At 46.2% G+C, this 22,033-nt stretch overlaps 1 protein-coding gene across 2 annotated transcripts in view; it reads left to right on the plus strand.

The window, feature by feature from the left end:
- The first annotated feature begins 303 nt into the window (after window positions 1–303).
- The window catches only part of LOC146833773 (uncharacterized), a 35,957-nt gene continuing 14,227 nt past the window's right edge, over window positions 304–22,033 (plus strand). Inside the window, exons 1-2 of one of the 2 annotated variants that reach the window (XM_085601640.1) lie at window positions 304–609; window positions 13,810–13,849. In XM_085601640.1, the coding sequence (XP_085457766.1) occupies window positions 427–609; window positions 13,810–13,849 (223 nt within the window). In that variant the 5' untranslated portion in view covers window positions 304–426. Of the gene's footprint in view, window positions 610–2,379; window positions 2,516–13,809; window positions 13,850–22,033 lie in introns of those variants that run through there. The other variant, XM_085601641.1, reaches the window with a different exon arrangement.

Genomic DNA, 22,033 nt, shown 5'->3' on the forward strand with positions numbered 1-22,033 from the left:
TGGCACTGCTGTGCGTGCTTGCCCATCCATTGCATTACTGTGGCTCCTTCCGCTCCAGAGTCAATTGCATTGTTGTGGCTCATTGGCCACCCTGATCAAGCGAGCTGCTGGGGCACAGAGGCCACCTTGAGCCATCGCATTATTTTTGCACATTGGTCACCGTGGTCCACTGCGCACAGCGCCCCTTTGACTACCTCTGTCAATCTCATGTCTCCGGCACCTCGCCACCTTTAACCAGGGCATTTCACGTGGCTCCTGGAACTCCTCTGTTGACGGCTCCTGGTTGCTTTCAAGTCTCCCAGTTCTGCTCCAGGCTGTAGTTGTTTAGTGCACACCGCAACTGTTGGCGTTTCCCTAAACCTCTGAATCACTCAGAGTCCAAAGAAGCACAGTCTCCAGATCTTGGCGTGTCTTCAGCCATCAAGGATGAGTCATTCGGAAGTGGAGGCAAAGTCCAAGGAGACCGAGATCTTCATTGGCGACACTACTGTGCCAAAGACAGTGTCTGGACAAAGATGCCGGCTGTTGCTCCTCTCCGCCCTTGTGTCTATTGTCCTGGCCGTGCTGGTGTCAATATGTACCAGCTTCCTTCTGCTCCCAAGGTACAAGGTGAGTGATGCATTTACATTCTGTTTTTCCCTTAAAATGCTAAACTTATTTCCCCTGAAATAAATATTTCTCGTCACTGATCCAGTTACCTGCTTGCCACCAGATATTTTATTTTTAATGGAAACTGCGTTTGAGGTACCCAAAATGTTCCTAGAACAGATCAGATGGCGGTGCTGCTGCGTGTAATCAAGTGCTCCTGAAGTGATGGCGGCCATTGCGCTTTCCCTCACATGCCATCATATTTGACTCATCCGTCCTTGAGTAGAAAGGTGGAAAGACACACAGAGACACGTTCAACCCCGCTTGCTTTTAGTAGTCCAGGTAGAGGCCTCTTAGAGCGGGCCATTGGGCAACCAGTGATTGCGCTTCATTGGGCCTATAGATGAGATGCGGCGGAGTCCATGGGCACAGGGATTGAGGGTGCACATTTTGGTCACTAGGTTAAGGGAGACACAACCAAGAGCATGGTGTACCTTATCGTAAGTGGCGTGGCAAGGGTGCCAAGGCCCATAGTACACAGGGAAAACGGGACTGAGGGTTTTGTTGTAAAACACAGCCATAATGTGGGTGCCATAATGTCTTATTATGTAATAGTGTTTTTATCTGCTTTTACCGGACTATTGTTATGGCTTTTATTAACTTAAACAATACAGTATGAAATGGAGTGGGTGCCACACTCTGGCAGTGCCACTGCGCCTGCTGCAGTGATGTGAGATCGTTTATTGATGACCAGAAGTGCTGTGTCCTGCTTGGTAATTGGTCGTTTTGTCGAATTAGACGTCCTTTTACCAAAGAATCAAACAAAAGGCTTTTGTCAAAAGCTACTCTCTAAATGTAAGAAGTCGATCTTGATGCGTTGCTGGATCTTATTCGAAATTCTTGGCGCGTTGCTTGAGAAGGCTTGCGCTCAGGGCTCTTTTTGGCGGTCCTCTTGTTATTCATTATGTGTCATATATTCAGATTATCAGCCAGCACGTTGGAAGTACTGAAGTGCTCTGACAGAGCTGTGTTTTTGTGCATCCCAGGACCTGAATAGCACAAGGGCGGTGATGCTTTGGGAGAGGTGTCTCTGTGTCTGACAGACGTGTGTGCGCGGATGACCCGTCTTGGGCGCATGCGCAGAGCTCAGTCTGTGGGCGCCTCAGGTGAGTGAACCTCAGTAGCGTGGCTGAGCATGTGTATGACACGGTTGAGATGCATTAGCAGAGCTAAGTGTGTCTAACAAGATTGAGGTGCATTACAGAACCATGTATGTTCACGGCTGGCTTGAGGTGCATTGGCAGAGCTGATTGTGTGCACGACGGGCTCGAGGTGCACTGACAGAGCTATATGAGTGCATGACTGGATTAATGTGCATCGGCAGATATGAGTGTGTGTGTCCTTAGAATGGAGCAGTGGCGGGGTCTGACTCTGCAGGTCTGTACTGAGGTGGATTGCCAGAGCTTTTATGCAGGTCTCAGAGTTAGTGCATCAATGGGCGATGAACTAAGATTATTATGACGCATTAGAAGTTATTTAAGAAAGAAAAAAACGGTATGAGCTGCTCATACCGGATACACGCGCTCGCGAGGCTGTCGGCTCATTCACATAAATGGTGTTTACTTTCGGCCGTGACCCTTCTCGCAGACAGTGTTTGCTTGACCCCTCGAGTCAGCTGTCCGACTTCCTGGGGTTACTGAAAGGATACGCCATACTCGTGTTGATGGGCGTGTACTGTCTACAGGGGCAGGAACTTAACTCTGTAAATCATTGAACCAGGATGGGGAGGGAGCGGCGGCAGTGTACATGGCAGTGAATGAGTTGCACCACTGCCACAAGTTTCTGTGCGAGAGGGCACCATGCTGTGGAACAGACTGCCGCACTGTGCAGCCACCTGAGCCTGGCTGCTGAATTGCCGGCAGTGGAGGTGGGTGACAGGAGTAATTTTCAACTTCGGGGCAGGGAAAATGGAGTCTCAGGCAAAATGATTTTTTTGACGTTTGGGTACTCCCCGATTCCCAAGTAGTACGTTGTGTTATGTTAACAGCTTTCGCGAAGCGCTCTGTCACCGATGGTTCCTAGGTGCTATTCCAAATGTAACTGGGGACAAAAACCAGCTAGTAAACGCTGAGTTATCAAATACTTGTATGAACAGTCGGGGTTTTAGCTCATGACGAAACGGGGTAGAGAATGTTGAAAACATAAATAAGTTGGGAGAAAATTAGTAAGTTTAGGTGCATTGCTTGGAAAGCAGCGTGCCCCGTTATTGATTTGCAAAATCCAGGAATAACTTTAAAGTTAACAGAAGAGGATTTCAGACAACCCCACCAACCGCAGGGGAAAGGCCGTGAATCACCTCCTCCACAAAGCTGCATTATTTCTACCATTGACTGTAGTGGAGCGTCGTACAGTAATTAATAAAGCCCTGGAACACCTTGTCAGGGTAGTAAGCACTCAATTAAATGCAGTCTCAATGGTAAAGACGGTAACGTTCCATCCTTGGCGTTTTGTAGATGCGGGCAAGCAAATGTATAAGGCTAACCGAGCTTCAGACAGGCCAATGGTCCTGCGTGATCCTAAGAGGGACATCACGAGCCGCCGAGGCATCCAAATATTTGGCATGTAAATCGTGCAACACACTTATATAAAAATATGATAAAGACGCTTCAGCATTAAAAAATAGTGCAATCCTTTAATATTTGGGAGGATTTTACTTGATTAGGTTAGATAATGTCACTGCCTTGTGTGGCATTTTTCAGAAGTTATAGTTTCTAAGCATCATCTTGGAAACGCTCATGTACCCCGCTTGTAAAAAATGTGTAATTCAGCCACTCAGTGACATCTGCTTCTCATCCCTATTTAACCCCAAAGGAAAGGGCTTTTTGTTTGATTATTTGAGCATCTAAATTAGTACAGTGTTAAATAAATACATATATTACTTATTAAATTAAGCTGACACAAAAACAGACTTTCTAGAAAATTCTATAAAGTTTAGTTAAGAGAAGGTAGAGCACTCTGTTTTTATGCTAATATTGCAAAGCTTCCCTTGACTTAAAAAAGGAACCTATTAGCGTGGCGCAAGCCCTTTAACACCTTGATAAAGGCAATATGGGGTAATTGCAAAATAAAGGTGGTTCGGCGGTTCCACAGAATTACTTAACGGTCTTCAATAAAATAGAAGTGAATTCCAGACCTCGGATACAAGAAGCCTTTTAATACTGAGCAAACTGGGTCATTCGTCAGTGTGGGCTTTTTTCATTTTGTTATGTTATGTTATTTAATTTTATAACGCGCACGGCTACTCAAAGAGTGTCCCGGCGCGAACAAAGGGGAAACACACAAGAAACAAACCTAACCCTCACATAAAGAGATGAGTTTTTAGCAATTTTTTAAAAACAACAATGTCATCCACCGAGCGCAGAGCAAGGGGAAGTGCATTCCAGGCCCGAGCTGCCAAAACAGACAGGGAGGCACCCCCCCAAGCGATGCCGCTGGAAACCAGGAATCTTTGCCAATTTAAGGGATGCAGAGTGCAGAAGTCTCCCCGGAACATAAAAAGAGAAACGCTTCTGCAAATAAGCCGGTCCAAGGCCGTGGAGCGCCCGATGGGCTATGGTGAGGGATTTAAACACCACCCGCGCCTTGACCGGGAGCCAGTGCAGGGAGCGCAAGTATCCTCGCACGCTCACCCTGGGCGGAATCCCTCCCAGAAGGCGGGCAGCTGCATTCTGGATCACCTGGAGTCTATTGTGGGAGTAAGCTGGAATTCCCACATACAGGGCGTTCGCGGAATCCAGACGAGATAGGATAAGCGCACGCACAACCGCCTCGCGAGCCGACTGCGGGAGAAGCGGAAAAAATCTTCTCAGAACTCTCAGGAGACCAAAACAACAGCCTGCCAGTCGATTGACCTGGCTGGAAAAGGAAAGATTCGCATCAAACCAGACGCCCAGGTTCTTGGCTGTCTGGCTACTGGACAGGGGGGGCGGAAACTCAGCTGGCCAGATCAAATCTCTGAACCCAGGTGGGAAGACGCCAAACAGCAGAACCTCAGACTTGTCTTCGTTGCATTTCAACTGGGCCCTAGCCAACCAGTTGAAAACTGCCGCGAGACACGATTGCACAGGGGCCACAGCAGCCGAGTTCTTATTCCAAGGGAACAGAAGTTGTGTATCGTCAGCGTAGGCAACCACCTTAGCCCCCAGATCTTCCGCCAACCTAACAAGAGGGGTAAGGTAGATGTTGAACAAAAGAGGGCTAAGGGATGAGCCCTGGGGCACCCCAGTGCACACCCTCTGTGATGAGGAGACAGCCGGAGGAAGCCAAATCTGCTGAGACCGGCCCTCCAGAAAGGACTTAATCCAGCCTAAGGCAGAGCCAGTTACACCAAACTCTGACAATCTATCCAGTAGAAGAGGATGGGGAACCGTGTCATAAGCAGCCGACAGGTCGAGCAGCACCAAGGCTGCTCTCCCGCCGGCATCGAGACAGTCACGGATGGCTTCCGATATCTCCACTAAGGCACCTTACGTGCTAAAGGAGGGGCGAAAGCCCGATTGCGCCGGGTGAAGTAGGCCCGCACCCTCGCACATACTCTGAGAGTTGCCTGTTAACAATCTTCTCGCACACCTTAGAAAGGCTAGGGAGAAGAGAGATCGGCCGATAATTCCCCGGAACCGAGGGATCAAGAGCAGCATTCTTCAAGAGGGGGAGGATTTTTGCCTGCTTCCTAATACTAGGGACCTTGGCGACGTGCAAGGACATATTAATGATGTAATTGACTTCGGCATTCACCGTCTCTGCCACGGAAGCCAAAAGTCTTGCCGGGCAGGGATCAGCCGGAGAACCGGCCTTCAAGCCCTTCAAAATTCTCAGCGAGCCGTGAAGATCAACTGGGGAAAAATTAGCAAACAAATGGCTGGAAAACGTACCCACCTGGCTGAGCATCGGGGAGCCCATAGAAGAGGATCTACAATCCTGAGCAACGGGATTTAAAAAACTATCTTTAATCCCCTGGATCTTATCCCAAAAACATTTGGAAAGGGACTCACATCAGGCAGCCGACGTGGGCATTGAGCTACTTTGAGCCAATGGAGACATGAAGCTCTGAACAATGGCAAAAATCTCCTTCGAGTTGTTTTGCGCCTGATCTATGCGAGTAGCAAAAACTGCCTTTTGGCCAGAGAGATGGCCTTGTAATATATTTTCTGGCACTGCCTGAGCCTGCCCTTGGCCTCCAAGCAGTAATTGCTGAGGTGCCAGAAACGCTTCAGCTCCTTACAGTCCTGCTTCAGGTGACGCAAATCCTCAGTGAACCAGGGTTTAGAGGGAGAATCCCTCGACCTTCTAGAAGAAGTTGGATTGGATATCTCAGCTAGAGAGTCCTGCAGCCAATTATGAAAGGCATCAAGATTCCCATCCAAATCCTGCGACAAGGACGGTCTTCTCGCCTCCAAAGCTCTTACAAAGTCAACAGGATCAATTTTCTTAAAAGAGAGTTTGTGAGAAACTATAGACTTTGAACACGGGGAGGCTACTTCCCATGAAAAGGAAATTAGATAGTGATCAGACCAGGAAACTGGCAGAGGGGCCTTAATTTTGATGGGAAAGGTCGAAAAAATGTAATCAAGGATGTGGCCACCTTGGTGGGTCGGCTGACAGAGCCATTGCGAAAACTGCGCTACCTGGCAGATCTCAAGAAGCTCCACCGTATCCCTAAGTTCCCCTTGATCGACATGAATATTGAGGTCTCCAAGAATTAGGTAGTGGGAGAACCGAAGTGCCCGCGATGAGACCGCCTCATCACAAGCCTGAAGGAAGGATTTGGCCGCGCCTGGTGGGTGGTAAATCAGAGACCCACCAAGCGTAAAATGGGCTGAAAAACGAATACTAAAATCCAGAGCTTCACAACCGCCCCACTGGCAAAGCTCACTTTTGCCCAGCTCCCACTCATCCTTAAAAATGACAGCAACCCTCCCTCCTCTCCCGACGGGGCGATCTAATCTACAAATTTTATAACCTGCAGGGATAGCCATTGACACTATCGGGTCAGAGGAGCCATCCAGCCAAGTTTCAGTAATAAATAGAAGGTCCAACGAGTTATCCTCTAATAAATCAAAAACCTCCAAATAGTGCTTCATCAATGAACGCACATTTAACAATGCTGCAGAGATGGCTGGAGCTTTAAGCGCTGGGGAAGAATCCAAACAAAGATGAAATCCACAAACCCCACACTCATAATTTTGCATTCCCCATGAATTGGGGTAGATCTGAATGTCACAACAAGCGCCCCTCAGCCCTTTCAGTAACTCACTCGAAAAACGACGACTATCACCAACGCACTTTATTTGCGAAGCAGCATGACTTGCCCCGGCCGCTGACGAGACGCTGACGGGCGCAGACGGGCTTGCCTTAGGCGCGCCTTCGGTGCGCCAGTGGCGCGCACGCTGCGCTCGTCCGCTGCGCGAACACGCAGCGTGCATTGAAATAGCTTCGGTGGCCAAAGAGCTAGAGCACGCCCACCAAAACAAAATGGCGCCTCTGTTCTGGCACACCGGAAGAGAGTGCAAAGAGCGAAGATACGAGCAAATTAAAATTTCCCCCAAGATTTTGATTACCCCCCTGGGGGAGAGTGGACCGCCTGATGGTTCAGATGGTTGCTGATTTGTCTTTTTAGATGTTTAGGTCCTGCCTGAAGCAGCTGCTCAAACTGAGATACTTTTATTTTCTTGGTGCTTCCCCTGTCATTGTTCTTGTTTCCCTGTCATTGTTACATCACCCGTACATCCTTCTGTGGTATTGCTTGCCTGTCCCACCTCCCGCATTGTTTCTTGTTGTTGTCCTCTCTCTCCGGTGCTCTTGCTTGTTGTTGCTGCCGTCCAACCCACCCATTGCTTGCCTCCTGCCCATCTCGTGCACCGACGCTTGTTGCCCTGTTGCTCCTGCCCCCTCACCTCAGTGTTGTTTCTTTTTCCAGCCAGTAGTCCCTCCCACCCCTCCCGACATACGCCGTTGCTTTTTGCCGTCGTCCCTTCTGCCCCACTGCTTGTTGCCCAATCCCTCCTACCCCATTATTTATTTATTTATGTGTTTTTATATGGCGTGTACTTTACCCATCAGTGTCAGAACGCTTTACAATAGAACCAGTTACATTACATGAGGACTTCAGAGTACATGGATTACATACAATATACGAAACAGATACACAAGTCTAAACACAAAAAGAAAACTTTACAATGGTGTGTACGAAAGATGTGCAATTTAAACAAACAGTGTAGACATCAGTGACGGCTCCTCCGCTAAGGCCCCACTGCTTTTTAGCAGTGAAATAAAGGAAAAATAAAATGATAATAACTCAACGTTATTATAATTTAATTTGTTCATCCTGCAGCAGTTTTGCAGGGCGGGGCGGGGCTGCTCTGCTCTCAGAGCAGGTGGAGCAGTGGTAGGCACACTCTGTAAGTGTGCATGAATGTTTGGCCGGCCATCTCGGGCCAGCCAAACATTCATGCGCACTTTGCTTGTTCTCCGACCCAGGCTATATTGCTGGGTGGAGAACTTGCCCAGGCTCCCACTGCCTGTCTGAGTGCCGAACCATGGCGCTCAGACCAATCGCAACACTGCATTGCAGCATTGTGATTGGCTATGGGGAGCCTGAGTGTGCTTCCTGCTCCAGCTGGAGTGCAAGACTACAGAGGAGAGACGCAGCGAGGAAGGGGCGAGAAGGTATGTTTTTTCTTTTTTTTTTTTTTTTTACACCGGCTTCCCCCCGGCTCAGCACCCCCGATCCGTGCCGGCCGCCACTGGTAGATATAATCTGCTAGTATTGGCAAGAAGTAAGCAGAAAAAATATTGGGGGGAAGTGAGTGCAAAGAATATAGACATAACATAATGATATTATACAGCATAGCATTCTGATTGTGACTGGTTGGTTAGTTAGAAAATACGTCCAAACAGCATCCAAGGGGCCCTAGCCGCTAACTCTGTCCCCACCATCACGCTACATAGGCGGGACCAGCCAAGCTGTAGTCAACGTGCTCTAGGCGGGACAGCCTTCTCAGTTGTTTCCCAGTACAGCACCAGGCATCATTGCTTGTAGCCTTGTCCCTCCTGCCCTGTTGCTTGTTGTCTTATCTGTCCCTAGTCCTGTTGCTTGTTGCCCTGTCCCTCTCTCCCCATTGCTTATTGCCCCACCCCTCCCGCACTCTTTGCATCCTGTTGCTTGTTGCCCTGTCCCGTTGCCCTGATGTCTCCACCTCGTTTCTTGTTGCCGTGTCCCTCCCTCCTCCTGCTCTGTTGCTTGTGTACCACCATCTCATTATTTGTTTCCCGATAAGTCCCATCCTGTTGCTTTCTGCACCGCTGCGCAGCATGGCTAACAAACATTGACAAAGCCAATAGCTCTCATAAGCTAAACCTGCGGCATGGTTGAAAGTAAAAAACAAAACAAAAAAAACACTTTGATGCGGCCAATCTTGACTGCCTAATAGCACTTTATTTTTTAACTTTTAGCTATACTGAAAATCATTGCCTATTCAAGAGGGCATTGGCAGCTGCTAACTGGTTGTGCATAAAGCTATCCCCAGCCCTACAACTGTGCTTTAGAAGATGCGCCCTGTAGAAAACCCGGGTGGTCCTTTTAGGGGTTGTGGGCCATCACCAGGAGCAGTGAGTGTACTGTTAGTGCATAGTATTCATAAAATTACTTTCTGCCATGGTCTTTCTTTCATTTAGGACACTGTAAACAAGGCAAGAATACATGGACGACCCGTGGTGTTCAGACCCATGACCTACAAAAGCACTCAGATATCTGTCGCGGATGTGCTAATCCACTGTAATTTGTAATCCTCAGTGAGAGGAGTTCAAAGTCCATGCCCATTCAGTCTTTGGTCTCTGGGGTTTTGCCTAGGGTGACCAGATTCTCAAAACAAAAAACGGGGACAGGTCATAGACATAGAAGTAGGACTACGGTTTGCAGTAACCATCGACATAAAGGTAGGACTATTTGACAGCTGCCATGGACATAGAAAAGGGACTATAATGACAGCTCCCTCCACAGACCGAGATGAAGCATTACAGACGACAAATCAGAGGTCTTTTATTGGCTGTAACCATTAATTCCATTTAAACAGACTTTGCCTCAACATTTGCTATAGTTGGTGACCACGGCTTTAGTGCTGGTGGCGCCCTGTGCGACAGTGTTTGTTGGCGCCCCCCCAAGACCACCTCCACCACGGATTCTCTCACTAGCACCCTTTAACAGTGACCAAGTCTCCATAACCACACTCTCTCAGATGCATTCAATTAGTTATATAGCGCCACTCATACCAGTGTAGGGTGTCCGAGCACTTCGCATCACACACACATTACACAGAGACAATCAATCATGCATGTGTAATTAGTGTATAGGAAATGTTACATAAGCCAAAGGACTAAAAGTGTAGGGAGTCACATGTCATCCATACTCGTAGGCAGTATAGTTTAAGAGTGCTTTGTGTGGAGAAGCACAAACGCAGAGTCGAAAAAGAAACAGCATAGTTGGGAGTTTTCTTTAATAATAAGAATCGATTTCTAGCCAAATTATCCCTTTTTGCAACATTAATCAATGCTCTAATAATGTATACTTTGCAGTGTGTATGCAGTTCTAGGATGAAAGTTAATAGCTCACTATTCTATATCAGGACTTTAAGTTATAAATTGCAAGTAACAAAAGGATATCTCTTTTGAAAGCAGTAATCTGCTGATCTGTTTACATCATACGCACTCTGTAATCTACTTGGTACAGGTTCTTTGCAGCAGGCATGTTAACCCTCTACACTAACTTCACCGAAGTCAAAACCTCAACTATACAAAATGCTGATCTCTCTCCAGGAAGATTATTAATCACACGAGTTATCTTTACATTTATGTGAGGCCTGGTAATTGCTGGGGGTAAAGAAACGCTGCAGCAGGTGCTTCAAAAGCATAATAAACTTTAAAACACGGCGCCCCCAGGAAGCCAGCACCCGGTGTGGTGGCACTCGCACCGCCCTAAAGCCGGCCCTGGACACGAAGTACAAACAGGTTACTGTTTCTAAACAAGGATATAAGCAGGTCCTGCAAGTAGGCTTTTACAAAATAAAGACATTCAAAGACGCACTGCCATCAGTAGCTGTTGGAGCAGGAGCGCTGCATTAACAAAACAAAGGTATCTCTGGAAGCACCCTAAGTGACCGGCATTCAGGTGTGAATGTATGCAGATTGCATCCTTTGACTTCTCGGCCTGGAGACAGAGGTCACATTCAAAGTGCGGAACCTCTCGCTGTGGAATGAAAGGAGCACCTCTCCCCACCCCCCATCCCATTCAAAGCCCGATTTCCCTTCCTGCTACAACGCTCACCTAAACGTCACGCTTTAATCAGTGCAAAGAGAGCATGCACGCGCATGCTCAAACAACCGAAACAAATGAAAAACCGGGACATTTGTATGTTTAACCCGGACACTGTTTAAAAACCCGGACATTTCATTGAATTGGAGAAAAGTGTCGGGACACGGGGACACTTCTCCAAAAACGGGGACCGTCCGGGGAAAACCGGGACGTCTGGTCACCCTAGTTTTGCCAGCTGCAGGAGACCTGATAATATTTACAAGATAACCCTGGAATAGTAATCACATGCCGCTGTATTTTTTATTCACACAGCCCCAGCATGACTCATTTGGCCTCTTCTGAGAGGCGGCAGTCCACTGCACCTGGCTAAACTACAATCCCTTACCTGTGTTTTATGGGTTCAGTGAGTGGGAGATCTGTACAGGCAGGAAGCACTATGAATTGAATCACCTCCAAGTGCATCCACATGGCGCACATGGCCAAGCCCAGTAATCTATCTGCAATGCTTATTTCACAGCCTTCCTATTCTGATCACCAACATAGCTGGGAAACAAGAGACAATTGGGAAAATGAGAATGCGGAGATAACATTTTGAGGCCTCTCTCTTCTCTCTCAACTAATTAAGTTCCTAAACCACAACTTCCAGCTCATCGACTTGGTTTGCTGCAGTTAGAGGAAAGAGTGAAAGTATTCACAGCCTGAACATAAAATGTCACCCTAATACAGTGAAAATAAATTCTGAGGTTCCAAATCTAATTTAGGGCCTGATTATGAGTTTGGCACAACGGCACCGGCTCAAGGCCGGCTCCGCTGCGCCAAACCCGTGCATGGACCACCTGCCATATTACAAGTTGTAAAAGTACAACTCGTAATACAGTTGGTCACTGGCGTAACGAAAGTTGAGTGGGCCCCCCTGCGAGGTACATTGTGGGGCCCCTGCTCCGGATTGAATCCGGAGCTCCCAGGCCTGACTACTGTGCAGAGGGGACCCCCTGTGGCTCAGGGCACCCCCCGCACTGCGGGGGATGCGTGGGCCTGCGTTACGCCACTGCAGTTGGTAGTCCTTTGGCTTTCCCATGGTGGCGCCTTCAAAACTGGCACCGCAATGGGAACGGCCAAAAAGTTCCAGCACGGCATGAATGGTGACGTCCATGCCATGCTGGAACTGGGGGGAATACAGACATTGGGGTCATGTTGTTCCCCCCCTGAATGTATCCCCATGGTGGGGGGGGGACATGGTTCCTGCACTGCCAGCCAGTAACTCAAAATATGCTGAGTGGGACGGCGACAGTCCCTGCTAAGCATAATGCATTGTGGGGCTACTACGCCACCGCCAGGGAACGACTTCCCTGGCACAGCCGGAGCTCCACCGCCCATATGATTTACAAAGTCGTAACCAGCAAAACGGTGGACCGCCACTCCTGCGCCAACACGAGTCAGGCATTCGCAAGACCGCGAGACTCGTAATCAGGCCCTTAGTCGTGTTTTCACACAGCGAGGATGCTGCCTGCGTACAACAGTACTGGAAGAAATAACAAGGCACTCGTTACTTCAAGTCGGTAACCCAGAAATGTAAGTGGGATGAAAAGAGTGTCTGTGGGCGTGTGTCTAAATGGGGCGTGGCATATATAGTGAAGGGTGTGGCTTAAACATGTAAACTAAAATTCAGTGCTTCCCAATCCCAATACCCAACTGGTATTTTGGTGTCTTTCTGAGCTTTCTGTTATTGCATCGAGAGACATCCACCTTAAACCAGCCAGGATTATTGGCTTTGGCAATGGTTGCGAACTGTTTAAGATAAATGAATAACAACAATTATTTTGTTGTAAATAATTAATATTCAAAATGTTTAAATGTTGAAATAATGAGAATTTGAATTAAATATGACTAAGGTCTACGCAAGGGTTAGTAGTCAATTACTCCTGTTCTCTTCACACAACTTTCCTCTGCAGTCTATGTTAGTCACTTAGATTCTTTTTCTCTCCACATCTTTCCAAAATCCTCCATATGCATATCTCACACTTCGCTCTTCAGCACCCTCTTTTAACTCTCTCCTGCATGTGGTTCCTCACATCTCTTTCACTTTACCACCATCCAAACGCACATACTCACCTGTAAGCACTGCTTTTTCTTTTAATTTCGCCTTTTCAAAATTTTGACAACTGTGTCACCACTTTCACACACATTTGCACAGAATCACAACTGCAACTGGCATACGTGACCATTGATCTGCACGCTTTGCAGAGAGACCAAGGATTGGATGACCATGTATTCTGAACAGGTTTTTGATTACCCTGACAGACAGTGAGAAAAACTTTGCAATACCTTCAGCACCAACTCCATAGCTGTCAATTGTGGTCTTTTATAATCACCAGGAGGCGACTAAGTTCAAAGTATGCACTAATCAAGAGTAATATGCTGCCAGAAAAATGATACAGTAACACAACATCCTGGAAAAAGCAAACAGTCTTAAGTAATGCAAGACCTAGTAACACATGTGAAGTATAAATTGCAATGAGAGTTGTATAAATCGTTTCAGAATGATTAGAGGGCTACTTGCCATGTTGCAATAGAATTCTGACAGTTTTGCAGGAATTCCTTTTTCTCCTACCAGCTCTTGGCTGCTCCACAATAGCAAAACGTGAACAAATGGCCAGTGTTTTTGACTAAGAAATGTGGCAACTCTAGCAATGAGCAGTCTGAGCAAATTATGTGGCAAATTAGCAGAACACTGTTCTTGGTAGAGTGGTAATTTACAACTGGCGGTATTTCTGGAAGAGTAGAGTATATAAGCTGGTAGCATGTTCTACTCAGTTTGTGTAACAGCCCTGATGCAACTGTACTTCTCTTTTCAGACTCGCCCCATCTGCCTGGCTCGATCTGTTCCTGGGCTCTGTAAGTATTTGCACAAAATTGACATTCTTTTCATTTTTACTGGCACTGATACAGTAAATATGCTTTTTGTGCATGAAGATGTCGCCTATCGCTAAGTAGATCAATTCTAGTGATAGAATGTAAGAGAGAACCTTGGATTCACTGTGCATACAGATGTATGTCGAATAGGTATGCAGATAAAGATGTAAGTACTATACCTTAAAACACTGCGGTTGTAGTAGAGTACATATACAGATGAATGTACAATAGGTATTTTAAAGTGCAGATACAGATGTATGTACTATAATTAAATATGTAATAAATGTACTGTAATATAGAAACAATTATGCTGTATGTAGGAAGCTGTATTGAGAAATGTGTACAAAATCAACTGAGCAGCCACATCGCCAAATTCAAGTTGCTGGACAACTGCCAATCCGGATTCAGACCAGGCCACAGTACGGAAACAGCAATCTTACATATAGTGGATGATGCGCTGAAGGCCCTAGATCTCAATCAAACATGCCTACTAGTTCTTCTTGACCTGTCGTCTGCCTTTGACACGGTAGACCACACAAAACTGCTAACCAGGCTTCAAGACAGGATGGGACTATCTGGAATTGTTCTGAAATGGTTTGAATCCTTCCTTCAGAATAGAACTCAAAGATTCCTAGTCAACCTAACGCTCTCCCCATCAAGCCCAAATTCGATTGGAGTCCCTCAAGGATCAACATTATCCCCATCAATATTCCACCTTTATGTCGAACCCCTCACAGCAATCCTCCGAGACGCATGCATATCTTATAACATGTACGCAGATGACACTCAGATCTACATCAAGATAACATCACTGGAAGACATAAAGAAAATGAATGAGGCCTTAAAAATATCATTACACTGGTTAACTAGCAATCATTTGAAACTAAACGCACAAAAAACTGAATTCCTATTAATATCACCACCGAAGAAACCCACAGAAGTGAAGGAATGGACCAAACTGATCACAGCGTTAAACTGCACACCTACACTAGTTGATTCTGCAAAATCACTGGGAATCACGCTTGATAAGAACCTAGACATGAAAGCCCACATCAAATCAATGACAAAAAGTGCCCGGTTTCACCTGAACTATATTAGAAAAATGAAACCTCCCATCTCCACAGCGGACCTTAAACTGGCAGTCCAATCCTTAGTTATTTCAAGGATTGAATATGGATGTACAACTTTAACAGGTCTTTCAAAAATCTCCACAGCTCCACTAAAAACATGTCTAAATGTGGCGGCAAGACTCATTACTGGATCCAGAAAATACGATCATATCTCCCCTCACCTAAAAGCATTAAACTGGTTACCATACGAAGCCAGAATTCAATTCAAACTGGCATGTACCACACACAAAGCACTCCACTACAAATCTCTGAGGTACTTAGCTCAGAAAATAGAGCTTTCGGGTGGAAGCAGACCAGGTAGGAGTGCCAAAGAGTTGCTGCTGAAACCACCCATCTTTCGGAAGAAGAAAACGTATGACAGAGCTTTCTCCGGAGCAGCCCCCAGAATTTGGAACTCACTCCCCCCAAACATTAGAAAAATTCCAAACATAGCAACATTCAAGAAGGAAGCGAAGATCTTCCTAATGAGCAAGTTCCTTCCATAGGCTAGACTGTTCACCTTAGCATCGTAACTAACACCCAAACGTCGACCGTGCAAGTGTCTGATGGAGAACTCTCGGAAAGTACATCAGAACCATGTGTATAGAAATACTATTACATTGTGTAAAAGAAATCGATAAAAATCATGTACAGGAATATTATATATATGAATGCTGTTATCCGCACTGTATTACAAATGTTCCACATGTAACTGTGAAGCGCTCTGATACCCAAGGGTCAAGTCCGCGCTATATAAAACTCTATAAATAAATAAAGAAAGAAAGTAAAGAACAGTTGTTCACTATGAGTAATTAATCATGTAAACATGATAAAAGCTGTCCTATATACATTTTGACCAGAAAATTAGTAGTACACCAGGGCAGATATAATGGTAGGTAAGGGAATGCAATACATTTATTCAGTGCATATACTTTGTTGCATATTATTTGGAGCATATCATATTCTGATAGTGTAGAAGAAGACTCCATACTCACATTTGGGTGAAAGAATGTGCAGTGACAAGTGAGTGATAAAAAACATGCATACACTAATAAAATCACGATGCATGACTCCTTTAGTTATTTTTATATAGTAAAAGAAGAGCAGGTATGTCTGCAGTCGATGGCGTTTCGACCTGTTTAGATGTGAGGTCATCATCAGCACAATGTGTGCAAGCACCTAGTATCTAAAGAAATAAGAAAAACAGTGAGATCAGATGCAGAGCGCAGAGAGCCTGCATACTTAAGTAGGGTATGGTAATGAAGACCTGCCTGGTGAGTAAGTAAAGGCATTACTCCTATGACTGGAGTCGTCCGGTTAGGGAGGACGCACAGACACAAGCCATCAATCAGCCCTAGAAGAGAGAAAGGTAATTTGATCAATCTTATGGGTCCCTGAATGGGAGCAGGGAGAGAGGGGGTAAAATAGTGGAGGGGGTGGGTGGAAAGAAAGGAGGGGAGTAGAGAGGAGACTTAAGGGGGTTGTGGCATGGTAGTGCCACACGTGCCCTGTAACTAAGACCAACTAAGTACAATGACCAGAAAATTAAAACCTGCGTGCTGCAGAGAGGGAGGGAATTTCTACAGCCTTCAAGGGGGATCTTTAAACGGGCTGAAGGGGTACGTATGAGGATACATACAACTAGATTTAATCAAGCGCCTGAAACAGATCAGTGACAGGGGAATTAGTACTAAAATGAATTATCAGGGGTGCAGTATACACATATTGGAAGAGCAAGGTATTCACTCAAGTCCTAGGGGTGACTGCCTGCAAGAAGAATCCCTAAATTGGTTACACACGTAGACAAGGGTGCCTATCTAGGCGCTACCATGAGGGGTAGCGAATATGGAGACTGTATGGGAAAAAATGGGAGAACGGGAAATTACTAAAACATAGTACACTCAGAGTGGTAGAGTGTAGGTAAACTAAAAACGGCCCAGCTCTAGCGTGGGACTCTGTGCACTTACTTAATCTCCAGTGGCGGACTGTGTATGATGTAGGCGGGAATCTGCAGGCTTGGCGTCTGCTTCTAAGGTGAGGATGTAACGAATGTCGAAATCGCCCGAATATAGTCCAGATTGCGCATGCACCTATGTAGATTAGGGCATTGCCACTAGAGCGCGAGCTGGCTAATCAGTGCGACTGCGCAAATGAGCCAACAGGGTTCACGGGTTCCCTTCCTTAGCTAGTTTATGTATACTTGCAGCATTTTGTGCGGGATACATTGTCTAATAATCAAATATGCATACCCCTCCATAACCAAGGGAAAGGTCATACTTGTTGCTTACTCCTAGTTCGCTATGTTAGGGGAGTGAGATTTATCGAATAACTTATAAAACTGAATTGTCTATATTTATGAATGGAGTTTTCATAAATAAACAGCGTAAGAAAGAAAAACAGAGTGAATCAAAAAAGGTCATGGTAGACAACATATACAGATAAATATTTACAAACAGGCTTACATTTTGCATCTAGAAGTTCCCAATAAAGAAAAGATAGATATCTGGCTATAGGATAGAACAATGACTATGGGAAAAAGTAATCCAGATGGAAGGTATAAAGTTGATCCGGAAAAGGCATAACAAACAACATATATTTATACATATAAAAATAATTCCATCTTGCATGTAGAGATGCTCAATTGGTACGTGGGGTCATATTAAAAGTACAGACAATTTTAGTATTGTCCTATAGGATTGCGTTCCAATCTTACTGAGTATTCAGCCCATTCGAAATGAACTGGCACTTTGCGAGAAGTTGGCCTGGCATATGCTGTCCTCTAGTTATAGGGGACACCTTGCACCAGTCCAATTCGACTCTTATGGTGATAGGTTTAAGACAACCTTTAAAGAAAGCTATCCTAGTGGTAGCTGTGGAGAGCAGCCTTCAGGCTAAGTCTTGAAGGAGTGTTAAGCTTATTGTTTTACCATAGATAACCTCTTGAATGACCAAATGAAAGAGTAGTCCACACAGTTATATATATAAAATATATGTATTTATTCTAGACAGAATCCCACAAGTCTCTTTATGAGGCTAGAGGTAAAGTTACAATTCAAACAAGCATTTATAGATACAATAAATAGCACTGGAATCACAGGGCCCCAGGGGGGGACCAAACCATATATTAAAAAAGTGGTATAAGAACCACGACAATTCTACAGACAATGCCTAGGGCATTTAGGATCGCTGGCCCCTTAAGAATCCACCCCAAGTTATGAGGAAGGGGACCCACGGGAGACACGTGCAATGCAATTAGCTGCTATCGGGATCTCTATTACAGCCTATGGAGAATGTCGCGGTTTGATTTTAAAAGATTAAAGACACTTCTAGCAGGAGTTCAAAGTTAAGGGCTTAGAGTTAAGCTTTTGAGGAGCCCACTACCACGAGAGTACCGAGGTACCACTGTTACCTGCCCCAGGGAAGCCGGGTGCATAGGTCGTTTTTGATGTCGGGTCGCGGGCTGATTTTCAATGGGACAATGTACAAAGCTGCTGCTAGCCAAAAGCGTTGATGATGTCGTGAAGAATGAAGTTGTAGATTTTGTAGAGGAGAACCTGAAAGCAGAGGGGACAGAGTCTGGGGCACGGCACAGTGACCAGGGAGCTCAAGGGAAAGAGCCCTTCAATGTCGGGTGTTTCAAGTGAAAAAGGTGTAGCTTGGATCTGCAGCCACGGGCTCCGGGAGGCTTCAAGGAAGGCCAGCTTCTGGAGGGCACCTGTCCCACAATGGATGAGGGTCGCTGCGGTGTTAGTGTCCGGATTTGATCCACTAAGCCTTGGCAACTGCAACCCGTGCAAGATAAACAAATCAGCTACTGGTGCAAACCAACAAGGTCTGTGAGAGGTCTCCTTTGAGGAGACGATAGAGCAGGCTTGGAGCAATCAGGAGAACTCTTAAAAGTTGAGATTGACTTCCGCTAGGGCCCACCAGTCGAAAGACAAGGGACTGCGGAAGGCAGCAATTTGGAGTGCATAAAAGGGAGCCCACGGGCCACCGGAGGGGGCTAGGGCGCTGATCTTTGGCACAATTGCTGCTGAGAGGTTGGCTCAATATTGGGCCAAAGCACAACTTCCCCACTGGTCAGAGTTGTGTGCTATGCAAGAGGTGGCTGGTGTCCTGGGGTATTGGGGATCTCGGCACCCACGCGGTCCACGGTGCTCAGATTTGCTGTGCACACTCACTGGCCTCTGGGATGCTTGAGAAACCCACCTCAAGGTTGCCGGGAGTCGATAAAGTCCATAGGAGCAGCGAAGTTCCAACCGGGTCACTTGCAGTGTTTCAGGTGCCTGCCCAGCAGGGGGGTAACTCCTTTACCCCAAGGGAGATTTCTTCAGTCAGCTGGGCAGCAGCTCGTCGAAGGTCAAGTCTGTAAAGTCCAAGATTAATCTGAGGCTCTGGGGACACAGTATTCACCTTTATCAAGAAGATTAGGGGAGGGTCCAGATCAGAGCCCACCAATGAGAGTTGAGGCGGGAAAGGGTGGCTACACCCTCTCCCCTTTGTGTGTTTCCCGCCTGGGCGAGGGGCAGGATGCCCCTGAACTGGTTTCAGGCAGTGTATGCAGAATGTAGGCGCTGTAGCAGCCTACGTGCAACTCTTAAAGGCATCCTATGGTGCACCCACCCAGTTCCAATCCACATAGCCTGTCTGGAGAGGTGCTGGCACCTCCCTGCAACAGGATCCCTATTGTCCAGCTGCTGAGGCTGGGGTTTTCCCCAGCAACAGGCAGCCAGAGTCGTGTGGGTGGCTGGTAGCATCCATTTTGTACTACATGTGCACTTTTAAATTGGTGTCTAAATTCTGCCGCTTTTCCCATATCGCCCCTCTAGCAGGGGGGAATCGTGCCCTCATGCCCATGGCTGGACTGGGGGTATGATTCCTACATGTTTGACACCAAACACGATATGGTTCTGGGTAGCCATTCTCAAGTTATCACGCTATCACGATATACTTATAATGCGGTTAAGAGTATATGGTATGGCTACACTACAAACAACCCAGCAATGATTTTACGAAGGTTGAAGGTGGGCCCTACTCAGGTTGGGGTCCCCCCTCACACATACCTCAGCACCCTGCCTTGTAGGATTACCAAGGCCTGCTATAGGGGTGACCGATGAGGGTATATGTGTTGTAATAGGGTGGGATACAGGGTACCTGTATCCCTGTAAGGGGTGCAAGCACCACCTTACCCAGACTACAGTAGTGGTCTGGTGTGGTTAGTTTGTATGGCTGTCCCAGGGTGGCACAATAAGTGCTGCAGCCCTGGTAGGCCTACTGAGGGACCCATGCCCTGGGTACCTAGGGTACCATTTACCAGGGGCTGATAGGGTGTCCTCAGTATCCAATTGGTTTGTACCTAGGGTACTCACATCAGCTTTAAGGAGAAAGCAGATAGGCTGGGGACTTGGATAGCAGGATCCCAGCCAGACTAGTCAAAAACCACTCAAATACCAGGCAAAAAGTTGGGGGCAACGATTAGTCAGATTCCACCTTCCTACACACTTAATAAACCATTTGCATTCCAGCCTGTTGAGTAACATTTGGTTGTTACCACCTCTTGTTTGGGGTTTCAAAATGTCAATCACTTGCCATGAGAAGTCATTTTCATTATGTTCATTAGTCAGGAAGTGCTCGACCATTGGTGTGGTGATGAGCTTACATCGAATCCTGCTTGTGTTAGAGCTTACCTCGTTCTGTCACTGGGCTGGGTGAGTGAATGGGTGTGTGAGTGCTGTATGGGTGAGTAAGTGACTGTGAGTGAGGTTCTATGGGAGAGTATGTGCTTGCCTCAGTATATGTATGTGTGAGTGGGTGTGTGACTAACATTATTGGTGAGTGAGTGGCTATTTGAGTGACTGTATGGGTGAGTGGGTATGTGTGTGAGTAGCTGCATGGGTGACTGGTTTACTGTGTGAGAGTCTCTATGGGTGTATGAGTAGATATGTAAGTGTCTGTAGGACTTTGTGTGTGAGTGGGCATATTGGTTGAAGAGTAGGTGCATGAGTGCCTGTATATGTGAGCTAATGGTTGCGTTAGTGACTGTATAGGTGAGTTGATGTGCGAGTGGCTCCATGGATTAGTGAGTAGATGCATGAGTGTTTGTATGGCTCTGTGAATGGGTATGTCAGTGCTTGTGTGGGAGTGGGTGTATGATATATTATATGGAGCTGTAAGTGGCTGTGTCAGTGGTTCTGTGGATGATGTCATCAGTGATGTCATTTGAGATGTCATCAGTGATATCATCAGTGATGTCACTGACCATGTCATGAGGGATTCAATATGTGAGCTCATAAGCAGTGCATTGCAAGGGTGTAAGTTATAGTTAGCTCAGCTAATTATAACTGCTGAATTTCTCTGGTATTGCACAAGTGAAATGGCTGCCTAACTATAACATCCCTGTAACTTCTGGATTCTTCAGTAAATTTTCAAGTTCTTTAAATTCTATTTCCTAACCATAAAACCATGTAACCTTTGGTTTTTTCAGTGAATTTCTATGGATTAAAAACATTATATTTCCTAACTACACACACACACACACACACACGCACACACACACACAAACATATAAAAACACAGGCACACACAAATATGCAAAGCTACTGTCTGAAAATAAAACACATGCCACATGCGCACTTCACAATTTTCACTTTAAGCCACAGCTCCAAGTTTACTCCTTGACAACAAGTGTCATAGGTGGTCTTGATATGTGAGAGTTTTTCTGGACAGAACTCACTCAGGGAGAGCAGTCAGTGAAGAAGAATGAAAACTCTCAGGTGAGGATCAACCTGCTTTCGGTGCTTTTCCTGGTGCAATAAGGTGGGGAGGACAGGGAGGCTGATTGGTCAATGCACCTTAGTTGGGTGTTATTCCGTAGCAGTGGGCAATAGAGCAACCTGGGACAAAGAATCGGGGGTGAGTATATATTTATCGGGGTAGAAGTTGCAGCGTTGCCGTCCTGGGTGAAGTTACATTTTTATGCCCCCACCACCAAAGTATATAACGTGCCTGCTTCAGTACTGCCATCTGTGTACGAACAAAGTTAAAGAATGTTTGCCAA

Source organism: Triturus cristatus, chromosome 4_2, assembly GCF_964204655.1.
Source record: "Triturus cristatus chromosome 4_2, aTriCri1.1, whole genome shotgun sequence".
In the NCBI taxonomy this organism is placed as follows: Eukaryota; Metazoa; Chordata; class Amphibia; order Caudata; family Salamandridae; genus Triturus; species Triturus cristatus.